Here is a 19,520-nt window from a genome sequence, read left to right as displayed (position 1 = left end):
TCTCTCCGTCCTGGGAGAGTTTTCCAAGGAGAAATCTCCCTGCAGTGGCTTGGGACAGTCACAGCCTGGCAGATGTCACCAGCTGCAGGGATGTCACCAACTACAGGGATGTCACCACCAGCCTGGTGCTGAGCTGGGCTCGCTGATGGGGCACACACCCTGCAATAAAAACGGGCATTTTAAGGGGAGAGCCTCGAGGAGCCTCCGAAGGTGCTCCCACCTCTTTCCCAAAATCCTTCCCCATGGAACAGCCGTGGGAGAGGCACCGACAGCACCGGCATCCCTGGGGCTGCCTGCCTGGCCAGGGAAAGGCGAAGCAAACGCGTCCTGGTGTGGAGACCCATCCCTGAGCCAGCCTCTGCCCATTCCCTTTGGGATGTGGATGTGGCCGGGCTCCTGCAGCATGCCCAGAATGAATCTGTGCTGACGGCGGCGTTAATGCCCGAGGGGGCAGAGCCGGGACCAGCCCCGGCCCCGGCCCCAGCCCGGTGTTTCTGGGCGGGTGAGCAGCCGGAGGGATGCTCTGGGTGAGCAGCCGGAGGGATGCTCTGGGTGAGCAGCCGGAGGGATGCTCTGCCTGCAAATCCGGCCGCTTGGCGCTCAGCTGCTTAAACGGGAGCTTAGCGGCTCAGCAAAGCTGTCCCCAGTGATGTGCTGGGGGCCGAGGAGCGCAGGGGAGGGGGCTCCCAGCGGGGTTTGGGGCAGCGATAAAAGAAATAAATACCCTGTGTTGCTATTGCAGTTTTCTCGCCCTGGCTGACGCCCTGTAAACCCCAGTGACGAAGGTGCTTTGTCCCCAGGATGGGTGGTGATGGCCTCAGCCCCCCTGACATCCTTCCCCACCCCAAGCTTAGCAAGGGGGAGATTTCTCCAGGGATGAGCAGGTCCTGTGCTGCCCCGGCTTTGGCTCCCCTTTTCCCTCATCTGGGAGCTCTGGGAAACAATGGATTGGTAAAAAATAAATGTCCACGTGTGATCTGGGGGTGCTGCAGGTGTCCTGGGCTGGCTCTGGCCCTGTGGAGGGGCCTGGTGGCCCCCGGTCTCCTCCCGAGGACCACGCATGCTCCTCCTGGCCATGTGCTCCCACTCGCTCATGCTCTCCAAGGAGCTTTCCTAGAAATGGATGGATTTATTTTTAGCCCTGGCACAGCAGGGTTGGGCTGGGAGGGGATGGGCAGCAGCGTGGAAGGCTCCTGAGGTGTCAGCGCTGGGCTGGGGGGAACTGGGGGTCCTGTCCCTCTCTGTGGTTCTCCCATTGCAGTGCTGAACAGGGGCTGGGGCTGGTTTGGGAAGGGTCTCTGGGGCAGGGGGGCATCAACACAGACAAGGAGACCAGTGCCACTGCCGGGGAGAGGAGTCAGCGTGGGCTGGTGGGGCCAGCGGGACCCCTGGGGACATCGGGACACCGGGAACAAAGGCTGTTGGGCACTCTAGGACAGCTGGTGCCCTTTTCTGGTGTGGAGAGGGGAAAATAACCCTGCATGGGCTGGGCAGGAGGTGAGGGCAGCAGTGTGGGGACTGGTATGGGCAGTGCTGAAGGCAGGGCAGTGCTGCAGGCAGGGTACAGTGGCTGTGCCACGGGCAGCTCCATCCCAGAGGCTGCAGCCCAGCTGCTGCTCTTCCCTACCAGCTCAGGAGGCTCCGGGTGCTCCGCAGCGCCTGAGCCCTGCCCTGCTGCCAGCCCGGGGGCTGCGTCCCCCCAGCCCCGCCACGTCCAGGCTCCTCTTCCACCTCATCCCACTCGATGATTGCTTTTTGCAGCTGTCGGGGAGCGCAGCGGGGCCGGAGCTCCCCGGTGTCCCCCGCTCCTGCCTGACCCACTTAGCAGGACCATCTGGTCCCCGCGGGCAAAGCGGATTAGCCCTGCGGCCGGGATCAGGGCTGGGGCGCTGCCACCACTGTGGGTGACACTGCTGGCACCGTCACAGCCCCTGCCAAATCCCCACGAGTCCAGCCTGGGGGACAGCGGCCACAGCAGGAGCCCCCGGCCAGGGACCCACAGCAGCCCCCAGGGTGGGTGACCCTGCCTGTGCTCCTGGCACCCCTGGAACCCGGCCATCCCCTGTGGGTGGTTGTGTCCCACCACACCCACATATCCGTCCATCCATCCATCCATCCATCCATCCATCCATCCATCCATCCATCCGTCATCCATCCCTCCATCCATCCATCCATCCATCCATCTGTCATCCATCCTTCCATCCATCCATCATCCATCCATCCATCCATCCATCCATCCATCCATCCCTCCATCCATCCGTCATCCATCCTTCCATCCATCCATCCATCCATCCATCCATCCATCCATCCATCCATCCCTCTCTCTTCTCTCACCCGCACCCCTAGTTGAACACTCACCTTGGCAAGATGTCCAATTCCCCCAGGACGGGACATCTACCTCAGTGCCTAATTTTGCCTTTTTTTTTCATTTTTTTGCTTCCCTCCATCCATCCGCCCACCCCTCCGCTCGCCTTTCCTTGTGCCCATCGCAGGGGCCTTTTCCCCCTTCCTCCCGATGTTTTTCCCCGTTTTTCCCCTCCTCGCTCTCCCATTTTTCCATTTTCCCGGCGTTTCTCTGCCCGGTTCCCTCTCCCCCCGCACCCCCCCGCCCGGTCTTTGCCGCCCCCTGCCGGCCGCGCGGCGCCACCGCCCCGCCCCAAGCCCCGCCCATTGGCCACACCCATTTGTCCCGCCCACTGCTCACGCCCATTGGCTCCACCCATTTGTCCCGCCCACTGCTCCCGCCCATTGGCTCCACCCATTGGCCCCGCCCCGCGCCCGTCACGCGCCGCGCGGGTTCCGGGCGCGGGCGGCGCGCGCAGGTGGGCGGGGCCGGGCGGGGCGCGCGCGCGGGGATCCCCGGAGTGGGCGGGGGGGGAAGGGGGGGAGACCCCCGGGACATCCCGAACCGGACAGGGAGGAAAGGGGGGAATTGGGGTGGGGGTCGGGGAGCCCGGGGGTGTCCCGGGCACAGCCCAGTGCGGGGGTCCCGCTGCTGGAGGCGGATCGCCCCCCGAGCCTCAGCTCCGCAGGGAGGGCGTGCGGGGTGACCCCCCGCTCCGCCACGGGGTGATACCGGGCGGCGGATCAGCACCGGGTAGTTGGTTATTACCGGGCGGGAGGTGGGTTATTACCTGAGCGCTCGTCATTCCTGGGCGGTGGGTCATTCCTGGGCAGTGAATTCCCGGGAGGGAGGGGGTCATTCCCGGGCGTTGAATTTCCGGGAGGGGGGTCGTTCCTGGGCGGTGGATCATTCCCGGGGTGGGGGTCATTCCCTGGCGGTGATTTCCCGGGGTTGTTGGGGGGGGGGGTCATTCCCGGGCCGGAGGTCATTCCCGGGCCGGGGGTCATTCCCGGGCAGGGGATCATTGCCGGGGCCGCCTGTGGCTTGCAGAGCTCCCGTCCGTGGAGCCGGACGGGCGCGTCCCCCCGATGCGGGCAGGAGCCGGCGCTGGGCCATGAGCAACGCCACGGCGCCCACGGCCCCGGGCGCGGCGGGGGACTCGCTGGTGGGCTCCGTGCTCGGGCCCTTCCTCCTCCTCACCCTCCTCGGTGCCCTCCTGGCCGCGGTGAGTGGGCGGGGGGAGGCACCGGGGGGCACCGGGAGGCACCGGGGGGCGCGGAGCCCCCGCCGCTGATGCCTTTGCCTTTCCCCGCAGGTGATGTACGTGAAGAAGAAGCGCAGGTGAGCGCGGCCGCGGGGCGGGGGGCGGCGGGGCCGGCGGGGGCTGCACTCACCAGCGACCCCCGGCAGGTCCGAGCGGCTGCGGCACCGGCTGCTGCCCATGTACAGCTACGACCCGGCTGAGGAACCGCCCGAGTCGGAGCAGGAGCTGCTGGTGGAGGCTGAGGAGGCTCAGGTGGGTCGCTGTGCTGGGAATTCTATCCGCTTTTCCCATGAAAAATTGAAGCAGCAAATGAGGTGCCTGTCCCCAGGGAGCTCTGGGAATCATGGAATCATTAAGGTCGGGAAAAACCTCCAAGAACATAGAGTCCGACCTTGTGGGAGTTGGGCTTTGGATGTAATCCAGAGGGTTTTGGGAGGGTTGGGCTGCGTGGGCAGCGCCTTCCCCACCCGCCCTGGCTGTAGGTGTGTTCCTTTGTGTTTGTTGCAGGTGGTGCCTGGCTGGGGGGGTTCCTCATCCCCTTGGCCCCCGCGCAGGGACTGGAGGGCCTGACTCTGCCCGGAGCACCGGGACGGGATCCTGCCCGCCGGAGGGGAGGGAGGACGGGGCAGCAGCACCGGTTCCATCAGCCAGAACGGGCAGGATGTGCCCGCGGTGGTGCCACGATGCCACAGCTGCTGCCCCCACCTCTGAGCACTGACCAGGATGGGACATCTCCTACCTCAGTGCCTGGTTTTGCCTTTTTTGCCTTTTTTTTTTTTTTTTTTCCTTGAACTGTTGCAGCAGCCCCTTGGAAAGCCCAGGAGGGCCCACTGGGGCTGGCAGACTGGCAGGGAGCAGCAGGCTCTGCTGGCACGGGATGCCTGGGGGAAGATGGGGTGAATAAACGCGTCTCTGCCTTGGCCCCGAGGCTCCGAGTGAGGCTGGGGGTTCCCGGCCTTGGGTGGGAGTTTGGGGGGCAGCAGGGCTTTGCCTGTTCGTGTTTCCATCGGCAGCTCATCCCCGTGGATGCCTGGATGTCCCTGTGGAGGTACCCCGGGAGGAGCCAGCCCTGCCCCACCCAGCCGGGGCCCGGGACAGAGGCGTCACAAACATCCATAAAATGTTTTATTCAAGTAACTGCAAATAGGAACCCAAAAGGTCGTTAACAGTGAACCAAAAAAAAACCCAAACCAAACCCCGATTCTCTCCCGCCGGGGCCGCCCGGCACCGACCTCCGGTCCCGCTGCAGCCGTCGTGCCGGGGCAGAGGGGAAGGGGGAGCATCCCATGGTCCCTCCACACCTCTGCCCTGCCAGCCTCGATCCCTTGAAGCAGCAGAGCAAACTAGACCTCAAAATAACAATTAAAAAAAAAAAAAAAAAGAAAAATGAAGCCCAAAAAAAAGGAGGGGGAAAAAAAAAAAAATACCCCACAGCCCCCAGCAACACTCCGAAAACAGGAACCACCGAGCCCACGGTGCCCTGGCAGCGCAGCAGCACATCCGTGAGTTCAGAGAGTGGAACTTAAATATCCAGAGGTAGTTGTGAATGAAAGGAAAAAAAAAATACTAAACAAAAAAAAAAAATATATACCAGAACCTATGAGGAGAGGGCTGCCCGGGGCCAGCCGTGCTCGGGCACCCCGGGCACCCCCGGGATGGGCACCGGGCCCCGGCAGCGCCGCGGGAGCTGCTCCCGCACACAGTGCAGTCACCCAGGGCTGGGGGGACGAAGGGGGCTGCCCAGGGTAGCAGCAGGCCAGAGCAAAGGTCTAACGCATTCTGGGGGGGGTCTCACCTTCACTGCCCCCCCGTCTCTTCCCTGCCGAGCCCAGTGCTGGGGGGGCAGCCAGCCCCACTTTGGCGGGGTGAGATCACTGCACGGGGGGCAGCGAAGGTGGGGGTGCCAGCCCGGCTCTCTGCCGTGATCCCCCTTTCCAGTGGGGTGCCCAAAGCCCAGGGCTGGGGAGGGGGAGCTGGGGCAGTGCCCCCCCGGGCGGGGGCTGCGGGGGCCGCCCGGGTTGGGCCATTTTCCAGTGCTGCCGTTGTCTGAGGGTGAGGAGGGAGCGGAGGAGGGAGGAGGAGGAGGAGGAAGCCAGGGCGGCACAGTGGGTCTCTCCCCACCCCTCTCCCCCGGCCGCCGCGGGGCCGTCGGGCGATGAGGTAGCGCCGGGTTCGGGAGGTGTCACTGCTCCTCCTCGGATGACTCCTGGGAAATGTTCACCTCCTCCTCGTCCTGCTGCTGCAAGGCAAGGGAGCGTGGCCGGGGGGGTGGAAAGGAGAGCGGCCCCACTCTGCTGCCCCCGCGCCAAGGGCTGGCCAGGCGCATCACACCCCTTGTGCAGCGAGGGAAACTGAGGCACGGCCCCGTCCTGGCTTCAAGGAGCGGCCCTGACTCTAGCTTGGAGGTGAAATCCCAGGAGGAAAGTGAGGAGGGGAGACCACAGCCCCACCAACACCTCTGGAGCCGGGTCCCCAGTGGCCACCGGGGTGGGGGGGTGGCAGCCGTGGCTGTCGGGTGTCCAGCCCCGGCTGTCCCCGTGCAGCCCCGGGGCCGGGGTGGGTGGCCGTGACCCCGGGGGCGGCGGGGACTCGGGGCTGAGCGAGGCCGAGTCACGCCAGCCCCACTTCCTCCCGCGCCACTCACAAAAACACCACCGTGCCTGCCAGAGCGGGACATCGCAGGACATCGTGTCCCAGCACGGCCCCGCTGGCACGGGACAGGCACCTCACACACACCCCCAGCTCCAGCTGCCCGCCCTGGAGTCCCCAAACTGCCCCCAGCACGGTGACACCCCCGACATGGTGACACCCCTGGCACGGTGGCACTCCTGGCACGGGGACACCCCCGGCACAGTGACACCCCTGGCATGGTGACAGCCCTGGCAGGATGGCACCTGGGGTTTGCAGCCCTGGCTGGCCCCAAGCCCTTGGCTCTGCCAGGAATTTCAGTGGGAAAAGGAGCAAAATCCGGGACAGGCAGGGAAGGGAGATGAGACTGCCCGGGGTACCTGGCACCCGCCTGAGCTGCCAACAGAGGGGGGAAATGGAGGAGGGGAAGCTCAGGGAAGGGAGGAAGGAATGTCAGCATGTCCCCAGGGCAGGACCAGCCAGCCAGGCTGCTCGTGGGTCCATGGGGATGTGGGGTGGGCAGGATTCCTCAAAACCCCACCTCCAGAGGTTTCAGAGCCCACCCTGTGCGTGTTCTACTTGCTCAAGTGCTCTGAGCACCTCCACCCAACAGCCTCACGGGGCTCTCCGGGGAGCTGCTGTGCCCCCAGAGTGCCCAGCACCCTGCCAGGGTGGATGGGGGAAAGGAAAAGCCCACTTACCGATTTTTTGGGTCGCCCTCGAGGTTTCCTCCCTGGCGTGACTGCAGCTTTCTGAGCCGGGAGAACAAAAAAGGCATTTTGGTCAGGCTGTCCCCAGGATGCTGGCGGGGGTGGGCGGTGTTCCCCTTCCTCCCACCGTGACTGCCGGATTCATCACCCCACTGGCATCTCCCGGGGCGGTGCTGCCAGCCCCCCGAGCCCCCCTGGATGCCCCGTGAGTCACGAGGTGGGTGCAGGATGTGAGTCGCCTGTTTTGCAAGCAGGTTTATCTCGGGTGGTGTCCTGGTGCTGACACACAGCCCCCCCACCCTCCCTGGGCCAGATTCCTCCCCCCATCCCCACCTCGGAGGCAGATCTGCCCCGAATTGTCCATAACTGAGCTCAAACCGGGCCTGTGGAAGCTGGAGCAGCCCCATCCCGGGTACCTACCCTGCCCTTTGTGGTGGCCTTGTTTTTGCTGCCCTTCGGCCGTCCACGGGGTCTCTTGGGGGTCGGGGCCTCGCTGGGCTCCTGCTGGAGGAAGATTTTGGGGGGTTTGCATGCCCAGAGTGGTTTGCAGTGCAGCCTGGCAGTCCCGTTGTCCCCGGCAGAGATGCTCCGTGTGCTACTGGGAGCACTGGTCACACTGGGATTGGCGGTCAGACGCCAGGCACAGGCTCCTGCGTGTCCTTCAGCTGGGCAAACATGACCTTTTCCACCCCCAGCATCACCCACTCAGCCCAGCTGGATGGTCCCTTCAGCCCAGACCCCGCTCCCTGCTGAGGAAGCGTCTTGGGGAAGCCACAAATCACCTTTTCTGCAGGAAAACCATGTGCACAAACCCCACCTGCCTCGGGGGGAGCTGGGGGGGTTTGGTACTATAAAGGCTTCAGCAGCATCTTATCTCTCTGAGCAGCTTTTGCTAATGGGGCTTTAATTAGCCTGTCTGCAAAGGCAGGTTCAGCAGGGCCTGGGGAGGGGCAGGAGAGCCCCCAGCCGGGGCCAGGAGCTCTGGGGGGGCTCTGGACACCCCCAGGAAGGTTTTGCTGCTGCTGAGCCCTGGGGAGGTGCTGCCCAAAGGGGTAACGGGGCTGCACTGGGGGTGTCCCCAGCCTGGGGTGTAGGTGTGGGGGGATCTCCTGCTGCCCCACACCCTGGGGGTGCTCAAGGCCCCCCTTTCTCCGAGGGGACCCCACGTACCTGCGGCTTCTTCCTAGGCCGCCCTCGGCCCCTCTTCTCCGAGACGTCTTTCTCCCCTTTGGAGGCCAGGGGCTGGCTGGATTTGGCGCTGGATTCACTCATCGTCTGTCCCAGCAGGGTGAGGAGGAGTGGGAGGGAGGAAGGTCAGTCAGGCAGGGCTCTGGCTCGCCGTGCCAGCCCCAACACCCTCACCCTGGGGCAGCAGAGATGTCCGCTGCGTGCCCCTGGCACCAGCCGGGGAGCAAAATGCGCTGGCTGCAGGGCAGTGCCCCCAGCCCACGGCCACCCTGCAGGAGCAGCCACTCCTGGGGTCCCCTCAGGAGTTTGGGGAGCAGCAGCTTGGCCAGCCCATCCTGCAGAGCCCTCGAGGAGAGCAGAGGCTCCAGATTTAACCTGAAATCCCAGATGTGCTGCTGGCACCGCGAGTTGGGGCAGGGCGAGTGGTGGCACTGGGCACCTTGGGTGTCCCCAGGGGGGTGCCAGGGCCCTGGAGCGGGGCTCAGGGTCCCACAGCCCTGCTCCCCACCCCACCCCACCCTCGGCACTGCCTAGCTGGGGGTAGGGCTGAGCCCTTGACCTAAGGACGCTGGGTTGTCACCTCCCCTGTGCACGTCCCAAAGGGCTGGGCAGCTCTCCCTTGCTCCTGGAGCAATTCCACCAAGGAAAAGGCTCCATCTTCCCCTCTCCACCTCGCTGCTTCCCAGGGCCACAGGGAAAACCTGCTTTTCCAGAGCCGTGGGGGTGGCTCGGTGCCCGGCTGGCAGCCCAGGAGGGAGTCGGGATGTGGCAGGATTGCTGCCACAGCCCCGCTGCCCACGGTGAGCCCACGGGCGGGGTGAGCGTGGCCATGCTGGGGACACCTGCCCAGCGTGGGGATGTGAGGCTTGCCAGCAGCAACAGAGGCAGCTCCGAGGCCGTGTGCCCAGTCTGTGCGTGCTGATGGAGGCACCCTCCTGCCTCTGGGACAATAATGCTCAGCTTTGAGGAACTGGTCCCAGTTTGATGGTGTTGGAGCAGCTGGGATAGCGGGGCTGTGGGGGCAGAGGGTGCTGAGCCCCCCGGGGTGCTGAGCCTCACTGGGGAGGGTGTGGGCAGGACATGCAGCCCCGAGGAGCCACTCAGACCTCTGAGCCTTTTCAAAAAACAGGCGTCAGCTCCTGCTCCCCTCTGGAAGTGACTCATGAGTGCAGAACAACAACAACAAAAACCACCCTCAGAGTCTTTTTTTTTTTTTTTTTTTTGGGAGACAGAAACCATGCTGTAGTGTAAACACCCCGAAAATATTACTCACAGCATCCCAGAGCCCTTCAAGGAGTCTCTTAGGAAAAAAAAAAAAGAAGTATGGTTTAGATTTAGGCCAGCAAAGGGCCGGCTGCTGGTCGGGCTGGGACGGGGTTTTGTCTCTTTTTAAGTCAATCTCTGTCAGAGGCAGCACAGCCTCGAGCTGCTCCGTGCCCCCTCCTGCAGCTGGAAACAGATGGGCCCAGCATGACCCCCACCCTGCTGGGCTCTCCGCCTCTGGAGGGGCCACCAGACCCCACAGCAGCTCCAGCTGGGAATGCCAAGGGAACCCTGCACGGGTCGGGGGTGCCGCTGGGTCTGCCCGCCCTGTGCCCCCCAAAGCAGCTGCTGTGCAAAGTTGTTGGTGCTGGGGAAAGCACGTGCACCTTCCACCCACCCCCATCCCTCTGCATCCCACCCCCAATTCCTGCTCATCCCATCTCCAATTCCTGCTCATCCCATCTCCAATTCCTGCTCATCCCACCCCCCAATCCCTGCTCATCCCATCCCCAATCCCTGCTCATCCCATCTCCAATTCCTGCTCATCCCACCCCCCAATCCCTGCTCATCCCATCCCCAATTCCTACTCATCCCATCTCCAATTCCTGCTCATCCCACCCCACAATTCCTGCTCATCCCATCTCCAATTCCTGCTCATCCCATCTCCAATTCCTGCTCATCCCACCCCACAATTCCTGCTCATCCCATCTCCAATCCCTGCTCATCCCACCCCCCATCCTTCCTCATCCCACCCCCTCTCCTCCGCAGGGGCTCCAGCGCTGAGGGGGCTCGGGGGGCTCTGGCAGAGGGGGTTGGGAAGGAGGATGCTGGAAATGGGGGCTGCTCCTCTGCCATGCCAGCCCCTTCCCAGGCAGCCCCGCTCCCGAGAGCCGCCCCAGCCGCCCGCAGTGCCCCCGGCCCGCGGGGACCACGCCGGGCACATGGCGGGAGCAGCCCCGGCCCTGCTCACACGCCATCAGAGCCGAGCAGGGAGGGAGGGAGCAGCTGGGTTGCCATGGAGGAGAGGAAGCAGCTGAGGGAGAAAACCTTTCCAGGCAGGGAGGAATCAGTGGGGGACGCGGGCAGGGGCTGCCGGGCTCGCCAGGGGCGGGGGGAGCATCTCGGCACGGTTTGGAGGGGCCGCATCTGCCTCTCCATTGAGCTGGGGGAAGGAAACCTCCTCCCCTTCTCCGTCCCTGTGGATGCTCAGCCTCCGGGGCCTCCTCCTCGCTCCCTCTGCTCCGCAGCAGCCACCTCTGGGTCGCACAAGGACCAACCTGTCCCCTCGGAGCGATGCTCCCTCCTGCTCTCGGGCCTGGTCCTGCCTTCCCAGCCGCCTGCGCTGCCTTACGCTGCTCTGTGCTGATAACCCCATAAATCCCTCGCTCCTGCCACCTACTCTTTAGATTAAACAAACCGGCCCAGGAGAAGCGGGAAGACAGGCGGGGGGGGGGCTTAGATCTTAAAAAAAAAATATATATATATAAATGTATATATATATTAAAAAAAATAAATAAAAGCTCTTCACGCCCAGAAAATCCAGCCTGATGGCAGCTGGAGAAGGATCCCAGCCGCACCTCCTGGCAGAGGGATGGGGAAGGAGGAGGGGAAGGAATCGTGGAGCAGAAGTTGAAGAGCCTGTTGGGCAGGGGTGCGGGCCGGGAGGGATGTGCGGGCTCCTCCTTAGCCCCGACCCGCCGCGGGGCTGCTCTGAACCCCACCCCGGGGCTGCCATTGAGGAAAGTCCCCCCCTTCCTTCCTGGGATGCATAATAAAAGGAAGTGATAAAGGAAAGGAAGGAGGGAGGTGCAGGAGAAAGAAAAGAGGCAGGAAGGGCACCATCAGGGCTTTGTGAAGCCCCCGTCCTGGGGGTGGGGGGCGGTGTAATAAAACCCCTCGTGGAGCCGGCGCTGCAGGCGGGCTGCGGGGCACCGTGCTGGGGGGGCTCGCCTGAGCCCCCAGCCCCGCAACTTCGCCCCGACCCGCGGGTGCGCGGCCCCCACGCACCTTGCACGGTGCCTGTCCCGGGGCTGTCCCGGGGCTGTCCCGGGAACGTGCGGGGCCCCGAGCGCCGTGCGGGGCGTTTGCATCACCCGCAGCCCAATAAGTGGAGCGAAGTCGCTCGGCGGTGGGAGCGGGGACCCCCGCCCGGCCCACCCCCCCAGGTGCATCACGCTGCTATTAACAATAATTAATAGCGATAATGAAGCCCAGCTCGGGCAGGCGCACGCGGCCCGTCCCCGCATGCGGCCGGGGGAAGCGAAGCCCCGGCCCCCCGCGGCAGAAGGAAGAGGAAGGTGGCACTCACAGTCAGCTTGATCCCGGAGCCGGGCGTTCGCCGTGGGTTTCGGGGCCGGTTTTCGATGGTTTTGTTTTTTTCCCGGCGGGTCTGTGTTGCGGAGCGAAGGGACCCCCCGCCCGCGGCGACTGCGGATCTGCAAGGAGAAGAGAGAGGCTGCGGCTCAGCCCCGCATCCCCGCCAGGCCCCGCGGATTTATATAAATAATAAAGAGAGCGAGAGAAAAAAAAAAAAAAATTGCTCCAGGAGGAAGGAAGCTGGGTCAAAATCATTTGCAAGGGAACGAGGGGGGAATAAAAAAAAAAAAAAAAAAAGAGGTGGGGGGGAAAGGGGGGAGAGGGGGGGAAAAAAAAAAACGGAGCGAGCTCCTAGCCTTACTGGAGGGGATCCAGCTGCTAAAAATAGCAAAATCACACTCGAAATTAAATAAGGGCAAACAGGCGAAGGGAGCTCCCAGCGCCGGCGGAGCGGGGGAGGCGGAGCCGGGGCCGCATCACGGCGGGGGCGGCGCGGGGCGGCGCGGCCGGGAGCGATAGGACCGTTCAAAGCGCTGCGGCGGCGGCTGCGCCCCTGCCCGCCCTGCCCGCCCCGGGTCCCCCCCCGGCGGGTGGAGATCAGGCCGGGGAGGATGGAGAGGATGGAGACACCCTCATCCCCCCCTCTGCCAACGCTCCCGGCCGGGGTCGTGGCGGTGACCCCCGGCTGGGTGACCCCACTGTGGGTGACCCCCCCCCCCCCACAATCACCATCGTCACACCCGTGGCTCTCCCCTTTCCGTATTTTGGGGTTTGGTGGCCCCGCGGGGGCAATCGCCATGTGCCGGTGGCCGGAGCACGATGCTCCTTCTGTTTGCTGCCTCCCCACCAGGTCAGCTCCCCAAAAAAGCTTCTGCTCCCCGGGTCGGGGGGCTCCCTCCCCGGGGCTCCCCGGATGCTGCTGCGGTGTTCATTGAATGCGTTACCGCAGCACCACCGCCGAAAGGGGAGGCTGGTGTGGGAGCAGGTTCTGCTGGGTGCACAGTGAGGTTTGGGGGCTCCTGGGGGCCCCCGAGGCTCTCCGGGGCTTTAGGCAGGTGCTGGGCTCAGTCTGCAGGGAAGAGCTTTGTTCAGAATTCCTCTGCTCGGTTTGGAAGTGCTTTGGGTCGTTGTGGAGTCAGCTGAGATCAGCTCTCGGGTGAGGTGCCCCAAAACCCAGGTCCCCCCCTGTGTCAGGGCAGTGTTTCCAACACAAGTTGAGCATTTGGGGTCTTGTGGTGCTTTTCCTCGATGAGATACTGGGAAATCCAGAGCTCAGCATCCCGTTGTGTGAAGTTTTTGCAAACTCCTGTGCAAACAATAACAAACCTAATGGAAACTGATTTGGGTGCTTTTGACCATCTTGACTCTAAGGGCTGAACTCTGAAGTGAGGATCTGAACTTCAGACAGCTGGATTTAAGTTTCAGAAAAGTTTTTATTAAAATATTAAAAAAAAAAAAGGAGAGCCTTAAGATGATGAAATGTGAAAGTATCAACATCTGCCTGTGCAAAACTGCTCTAGCAGGGAATGTTGGTGAAGAAAAACAAATCAAACCCAGCCAGGCTTGGGGCACTTGTTTCTGCTAATTGTTATTTGGATTTTTCAAATCCCCTGCAAATTCCTCTGCCTAAAACACAATCGGAGCAGTGACCCTTTCTGACAATTAAAAAATAAAAGCCAAGATGGGGGCGAACCCTCCTGCAAGAGGGTTTCCTGTTCCCAAACAGCTGCAGGAAGAGCAGGCACCCCCTGCCTGCACCCCGTGCACCTCCTGATCCAAGCCCCCATCCCAGGGCCTTGTGTCCAGCCAGGGGTTGTTTGCAAACCCTTTTTTTTTGGGGCTAAAATTAGTGTTTCCCCACCTGCAGGCAGCCCTGCCTGGGTTTGAATATGTCAGGGTGCCTTTTACCCCAAAGCTTCTGCTCAGGCTCGTGAGCCCAATGAGGAACTTGGTTTGTGTGCTGGCAGAGGCTCGTTGTTATTAATATCCCTCCTTATTTACTGTGCAGCAGCCCGAGTTCTGCAAACCACCGGGGCTGCTCTGCTTCAATCCCTCAAAGTTTCAGCAGTTTCCCACTCTCAGAGCCCACGCTGGAGTCTCCCCACACCGACTTCACCCGTGGGGCGTCCACTTGGTCTTTAAAGAAGAAAAACAGAGCTGGAGGAATGCCCCAGAACTAGAGAGAGGTGGGGAGATGGCCTAGCAGCCAGGTACAGGCACACAGCCACGTGCAAGGAGGGCAAAACAGCGAAAGAACCGCGCTGGAGCAGAGCCCGGGGCTGCAGTCTGAGAAGAACATTTTCACTTTTGTTTCTGCACTTGGGTTCCTGATTTACGGCTCGCGGCTGAGTGGGTTTGGGAGCAGGACTGGGCAAGCTCCCCCATCCCGCCGTTGAGTTCTGCAGCCAGGGAAGAAGCTGAAAATGGCTGGAAATGGGGAAACACATCGCAGCTGAGCCCAACGCGGGGCACGGCGGGGCAGCCCGGGCCGTGCCGGGGTGGCATCGCCCGGAGCCGGTGTCCCGGAGTGCCCGAGGAGCCGGGAGCCCTCCGGGATGCCAGCAGGGATGTCCCGGTCCGGGAGCCCCCCGGGATGCCAGCAGGGATGTCCCGGAGTGCCCGAGGAGCCGGGAGCCCCCCGGGATGCCAGCAGGCATGTCCCGGTGGTCCGGGAGCTCACGGGAGCCCCCCGGGATGCCAGCAGGGATGTCCCGGAGCTCACGGGAGCCCTCCGGGATGCCAGCAGGGATGTCCCGGAGCTCACGGGAGCCCCCCGGGATGCCAGCAGGGATGTCCCGGTGGTCCCGGAGCTCACGGGAGCCCCCCGGGATGCCAGCAGGGATGTCCCGGTGGTCCGGGAGCCCCCCGGGATGCCAGCAGGGATGTCCCGGTCCGGGAGCTCCCGGGGCTGGCCGGCCATGGCGCGGGAGGACAGGGATGGGGACGTGGCCTTTGTTTCCCCTCCCGGCTTTGTTTCCCCGATGGCCCCATTGAGGAAGCCCCATGTGGCCAAAAAGCCCCGGACCCACCCCAAACCAGGCCTGTTAATTTGATTAAATGGCTCCTTCCTCCTTCTCACCCCTGGAGCAGATTAAGCTCTCACCAGGGCAGCGTTTTCCTGCAGCTCCATTCTGCGGACAAATTCCTAAATCACCTGATAATTTACAGTCTTAAAGCGCCGATTTGAGCCCGGGGTTTGCAGGACCAGCGCCGTGGGGTGCACGAGCTGCAAATGGGGGGTGCACACATGAATTATTTCGTATCTCGATTTATTTAGCCAATATTTCAGGTCCGGGAAGACAGCAGATGGTGAAACGGGTGCCCAGCGCTTGGGAAAAGCTGCACCTCTGGAAAGTGCCCTGAAAAAAAAAATCACCCCCAGCTCCTTGGGCTCCTCAGAACCTCTGATTTGGTGTCCAAAAAAGCACCCAGGGGGGATATGGGGGACCAGAGGGTGGCCCTTGAGTGGCACACATCTTATCCTGCCCTGCCCTGCGTCCTGGCACTGCCACCGAGCCCCGCAAAGCCGCGCTTGGGATTTGGGCGCCTAATTCCTGCTAATTTCCCTGGGAAAGGGGAAACCCGAGCCTCTGAGTCAGCTCAGGTTGTCGGGTGATTAGAAGGGCCACCTGGCTAATTACGAGGGTGTGTTTGTCACCTGCAGAGCCTCTGGAGCAGCCGTTAATGGGGCGTGGTGGGGACAGGACCGCGGAGCTGGGGCTTCAGGGGAGAATTTGGTGGCGGTGGGAGGAGGAGAAGGATTTGGAGGTGCTCCCCCTGCCCTGGGCTCCGGGGTGCTTGGGGCTGCAATAAGCACAGCCCCCGCAGCGGGAAATGCACATAAATAACTCCCTGTACCCTGGTGATCCCGAGGCAGCACAGGCTGATCCATGGCGGCCGCAGGGCGAGCAGGATCAGCCGGTGGGGCTGGAAAGCGGCTCAGGCTCAGCCACCCCTCACCTGCACGTCCTGACCTGTGGGGACACGTCCCTGCCCGTCACCCCTACTCGGTGCCAGCAGGGTCTGGTTTAGTGCCACTCCTGCCCCGCGGGATGGAGAGGGTGCTGCTGGTGGCATGGCGATGGGCAAGGGGTCGTTTGTGGGGTGCTCCGGCTTGGGCACTCTATGCCGGAGCATCCCATGAGTTTTGGGGAGCTGCTCGGGCCCCTGGCGGGTCCAACACCGGCTGTGCCACCTCCCGGGCCTGGGGTGGCTGCTGGCTGTGGCAGGGAGCGGGATGCTCCGGGGCTGCAGCCATGGCTGCGCGGCTGCACAATGGCCTTTTGTCTGCGGGGCTGCCCCGGGAACATCCCGCCATCCCAGTTTCCCAGTAACATGAAACCTCCTCGGGGCTGCCTGCCGGGAGCACAAAGCCTGGGGCTGCTGCGGGGGGCAGCCCTGGCCCCGCTCCCGCACATGGGCTCAGGTGGGTGCGGGGAGGCTGCGGGGTCCCGCCTGGCAGAAGGAGGTGGCAGCAAGCAGGGAAGAGGCAGGAATGGAGCCCGGTGCCGTCCCCCTGGGCAAAGATGAGGCTGAGCCACGCTGGGGGTGCTGGCAACTTCCTCAGCCCCGGTGTTCCCCACGCGGGGAATGTGCCAGGGGTGAGAAAATCCCTGCGGGCGCTGCCGGGAGCCCCTTCCCCTCTGCTGGGGCCTGGGGGTGCCGATGGTGGGGGAGGAGGGAGGGAGGGACAGGCCGGGAGGAGCCGCTGTAAATCATTAACGGAGGAGGGGAATGCGAGGGGTCATTAATCGAGGGCTCTCTGGCGGGCTCGCAGTGGGGTCTGGCCGCCTGGTATTTTTTTTTTTAATCAAGGTATTTTATTGCACATCAGATCTGACCAGGGCAGCGGAGGAGGTGGTGACTGCCGGCAGCATCCGAGGAGGGGTGGGGGGATGCACCGCGAGGCGTTTGCAGGGGGCTGGAGGACAGGGATGTTTGTCCTGCTTTTCCCAGCCTTTCCTAGCTCCTCCATGCCCTGGAATCTCGCAGTATAATAGGGAAGGACCCCCCCACTCCCTGGCCAGCTCTGAGCCCGCTGTGGCAAAGGGGACGCACCAGGGGCTCCAAAAAACCACTTTTCCCGGCCAAATTCCTTGACACTTTCCCGTTTACTCAGCTCCGGTTGGAAAAGCATCGAGGGCCGGGGGAGGACTTCCCTGCTCCCGGTGACTCAGGTGCCGGTCACCGGCGTGACTCAGCCGCTGGCACCGTCCCGGAGCCTCCGGGGGCACGGGGGGCCGCGGTGACACAGAGGCGGGGGAAGGGAACGGGGGGCGATGCCGGAGGTGACGGGACGGGGAACGGGGCCAAGGCGGTCAAAGGGAGGGAGCGGGAGCCGAGCAGCGCTGCTCGTGTCCCCTCCACGGCCTGGGGGCTTGACCGGAGGGCTTCGGGAGGAGATGGGTCAGGGTCACCTAATGGCCAGCGAATGACCCGAGGCGGCAGGGCAGAGGGGATGGAGCGGCCTCGCATGGAAGCGCCAGGTTTTCCTGCGGGGGACGCGCTCCCGCGTAGCCGGAATCGCAGAATTATGGAATAATTTCGGTCGGAAAAACCAACGCTGCGGTTTCCTGCTGCCACCTAACGGGGAGAGGCTCCGGCTGCGGAGCGGGATGGAGCGAGGGCTCCGCATCCTCCCCCCGCCGCGCCGGGATGAGTCCCAGCATCCCTCCCCGGCAGCAGCACGGTGCTGGCGAGGGCTGGGGGCAAGGTGGGGCCGGGCAGGGCTGAGGCTCGTTCCCGTTTCAGTGCCCGCAGGGAGGTGTTTGGTCCCTGGGGAGGGACACTGGGGGGTGCCGGTGACCTGGCCGTAGGGCCGAGCCCTCCACGTGCTGCCGGCTTTGTCCCCGGAGCTCGGGGACAGCGGGTTTGTCCCTGTCAGGGGACCCCCGGCACACGGCGTGTCCCTGCTGCTCTCTCCCGTTCCCGGGGGAATGTGACACCCGGCCGGGCCGGGATTAGGGCCGGCTATAACGGGATGGGCCGGGGGTCACGGCTCCTTCCCGGCTCCGGTTACTCCGTGCCTGGCCCGGCTCTGCCAGGGGCTCATCTTTCAAATGGCAGGGACAGGCTGCCAGGGGGGCACCGAGGGGCTCAGGGGCTGGCAGGAGGGGTCCATGGGGCTGAGCACCCCAGCCCTCCGTGCCCCCAAACCCACGCGGGGGGATGGTTATCCCCACGGCCCCTGCCCAGCAAAATCACCTTCCCCACCTAAAGGCTTCACAGACGGGCACGGTGTTCCTCCCGTGCTGCCGTGCCCTGGTACTCCCTGGTATGTGTAGGAGATATAATTCACGTCATTTCTAGTATGATAGATGTGATATTGAATATTTGTTGGAGTGTACACTTTGGATTAGGAGTACCCCCACCCTCGCAGGTGAAACCTGGTGTATGTTGAAACCCGATTTACACATTAAAGGATGTGGCTCCTCTGGAGATGGGCCATATCTGGAGAGATACGGGGACCCCAGGCGCTGATCATCCTGTGAACGATCCGGGATGGATCTCATGGAAATCCTCGGGCAGATCCATGTGAATGCAGCGTTCCCGAATTCCCGTAAATTTCATCAAGGGACTCAAGAACTCCGGACACTGAATTGTTCTTCCTCATCACCGAAAAAGAAAATCTTATTAACCTATGGACTCTGAATGGAAGAAAAGACTGACTGCCGAAATCTTGGCCCCAGGCGGAATTTTCCCTATAAAACCCGCTTGTGCCAGGATGGAGGTGTGTGGGCACAGAGGAAACCTCTGCTGGGGCTGACTCCTTGTGGCACACCCAGGGCCGACCCCGGGCTCGGCTCTGTTCTTTCCTTTTGGCTGGCTAGATAGAATTTGATCGCAAAATAATTTTTTTTTTTTTTAATTTTAATTTTCCTGGCCAAATTCTCATTTATAACGCTCCCAATCCAGCACGAGAGCAGCCGGGTGGGACTTTGCCAGGCTGTCACCCACCTTCCCAGCCAGCTCCGGGCCCCGGGAACGGCTTCCTTGGCAACCTCGGCAGCTCCTCCGTGCGTGGGAGCGGAGCGGCACGCGTGGATCCCCTCGAGGGGAGCGTCACGAACGCGGCGGCTGCGGGATCGGGGGGCGGCTCCCCGTGACTCGGAGCTGGGGGAGGACAGCGCTGTTCCCATCCCTGACGAGCGGTCCCCAAAGTCCCTGCGGGGTGGGAGCGACACCCCCGAGCGAGCCCACCCACCCCGGCAGCACCCACGCCGCCCTTCAATAGGAGGATGTGGCTTCTCGGAGGGTCCCTGCTCCCCAACAACCCTGGGAGAGGCTTGGGGAGCATCGGCTGGAGCAGGGATCTGCCCTGGAGATTTAGGGAAGGGTCCTGAGGGGGCTGTGGAGGTGGAGCCTGTGTTTCACCCACTGATGCGCAGGAGCTGCTTGCCCGGGCTGTGCCACAGCCGGGGGCTGGAGGGGACAGTCCCCACCACAGCCGAGTGTGTGTGTGTGAATTCAGGATAATTTTCCCCATGTTCTGGGCCGGAGGGATGCCCCGGGCCGGGTCCGTTCTGCTGCGGGGCTGCAGTGAGTGCAGCTTCCACGGGAAGGCACTGCTGGCCTTCGCTGGGGATGCTGAGCCCAGCTCTGGCACCCAGAGGGGCTCTGCGGCAGCCGGGGGTCCCCGGGGCTGGCAGCTCCTGGCCCTGGCCCCCATCCCGGCTGCACAGGCTGCTCCAGGTTGTGTCTCACCCCCAGCCCGTGCTGAGCCCCCCTCCCCTCAGATATCATCTCCCAGAGCATTGCTGGGGTGCTCCCTGGCACCCGCAGCCCCCTCCTCCTCTTCTTCCTCACC

The 19,520-nt window shown here is 63.3% G+C and overlaps 2 protein-coding genes across 4 annotated transcripts; one reads left to right on the top strand and one right to left on the bottom strand.

Annotated features, from left to right (window-relative positions):
• Window positions 1-3,396: 3,396 nt before the first annotated feature.
• On the top strand, window positions 3,397-4,346 carry SMIM29 (small integral membrane protein 29). The gene is made up of 4 exons (XM_021535967.3): window positions 3,397-3,569; window positions 3,660-3,685; window positions 3,755-3,860; window positions 4,116-4,346. Exons 1-4 carry the CDS (start codon window positions 3,459-3,461, stop codon window positions 4,176-4,178), a joined length of 306 nt encoding a protein of 101 aa, XP_021391642.1. The 5' UTR covers window positions 3,397-3,458; the 3' UTR covers window positions 4,179-4,346.
• A 374-nt stretch (window positions 4,347-4,720) lies between these two features.
• On the bottom strand, window positions 4,721-12,194 carry HMGA1 (high mobility group AT-hook 1). Of its 3 annotated transcripts, none has more exons than XM_021535961.3 (6): window positions 12,075-12,194; window positions 11,706-11,832; window positions 8,117-8,221; window positions 7,367-7,450; window positions 6,938-6,988; window positions 4,721-5,847 (listed from the first exon to the last, which is right to left on the bottom strand). In XM_021535961.3, exons 3-6 carry the CDS (start codon window positions 8,216-8,218, stop codon window positions 5,791-5,793), a joined length of 294 nt encoding a protein of 97 aa, XP_021391636.1. In that variant the 5' UTR covers window positions 8,219-8,221; window positions 11,706-11,832; window positions 12,075-12,194; the 3' UTR covers window positions 4,721-5,790. The 3 variants fall into 3 exon arrangements, with proteins under 3 accessions (XP_021391636.1, XP_021391640.1, XP_021391639.1); XM_021535965.3 differs by having other exon boundaries at window positions 4,721-4,957; XM_021535964.3 differs by having other exon boundaries at window positions 7,367-7,447.
• Between the last annotated feature and the right edge of the window lie 7,326 nt (window positions 12,195-19,520).

Source organism: Lonchura striata, chromosome 30 (genome assembly GCF_046129695.1).
Source record: "Lonchura striata isolate bLonStr1 chromosome 30, bLonStr1.mat, whole genome shotgun sequence".
Lineage (NCBI taxonomy): Eukaryota > Metazoa > Chordata > Aves > Passeriformes > Estrildidae > Lonchura > Lonchura striata.
This window is presented reverse-complemented; position numbering and strand designations above follow the sequence as displayed.

Coding starts and splice junctions, on each gene's coding strand:
- SMIM29 (XM_021535967.3), top strand. CDS start 3,459: ATGAGCAACGCCACGGCGCCCACGGCCCCGGGCGCGGCGGGGGACTCG. Junction 3,570..3,659: donor TCGGTGCCCTCCTGGCCGCG/GTGAGTGGGCGG, acceptor CTTTCCCCGCAG/GTGATGTACGTGAAGAAGAA. Junction 3,861..4,115: donor TGGAGGCTGAGGAGGCTCAG/GTGGGTCGCTGT, acceptor TGTTTGTTGCAG/GTGGTGCCTGGCTGGGGGGG.
- HMGA1 (XM_021535961.3), bottom strand. CDS start 8,218: ATGAGTGAATCCAGCGCCAAATCCAGCCAGCCCCTGGCCTCCAAAGGG. Junction 6,989..7,366: donor AGGCCACCACAAAGGGCAGG/GTAGGTACCCGG, acceptor CTCCCGGCTCAG/AAAGCTGCAGTCACGCCAGG. Junction 5,848..6,937: donor GAGGGCGACCCAAAAAATCG/GTAAGTGGGCTT, acceptor CTTGCCTTGCAG/CAGCAGGACGAGGAGGAGGT.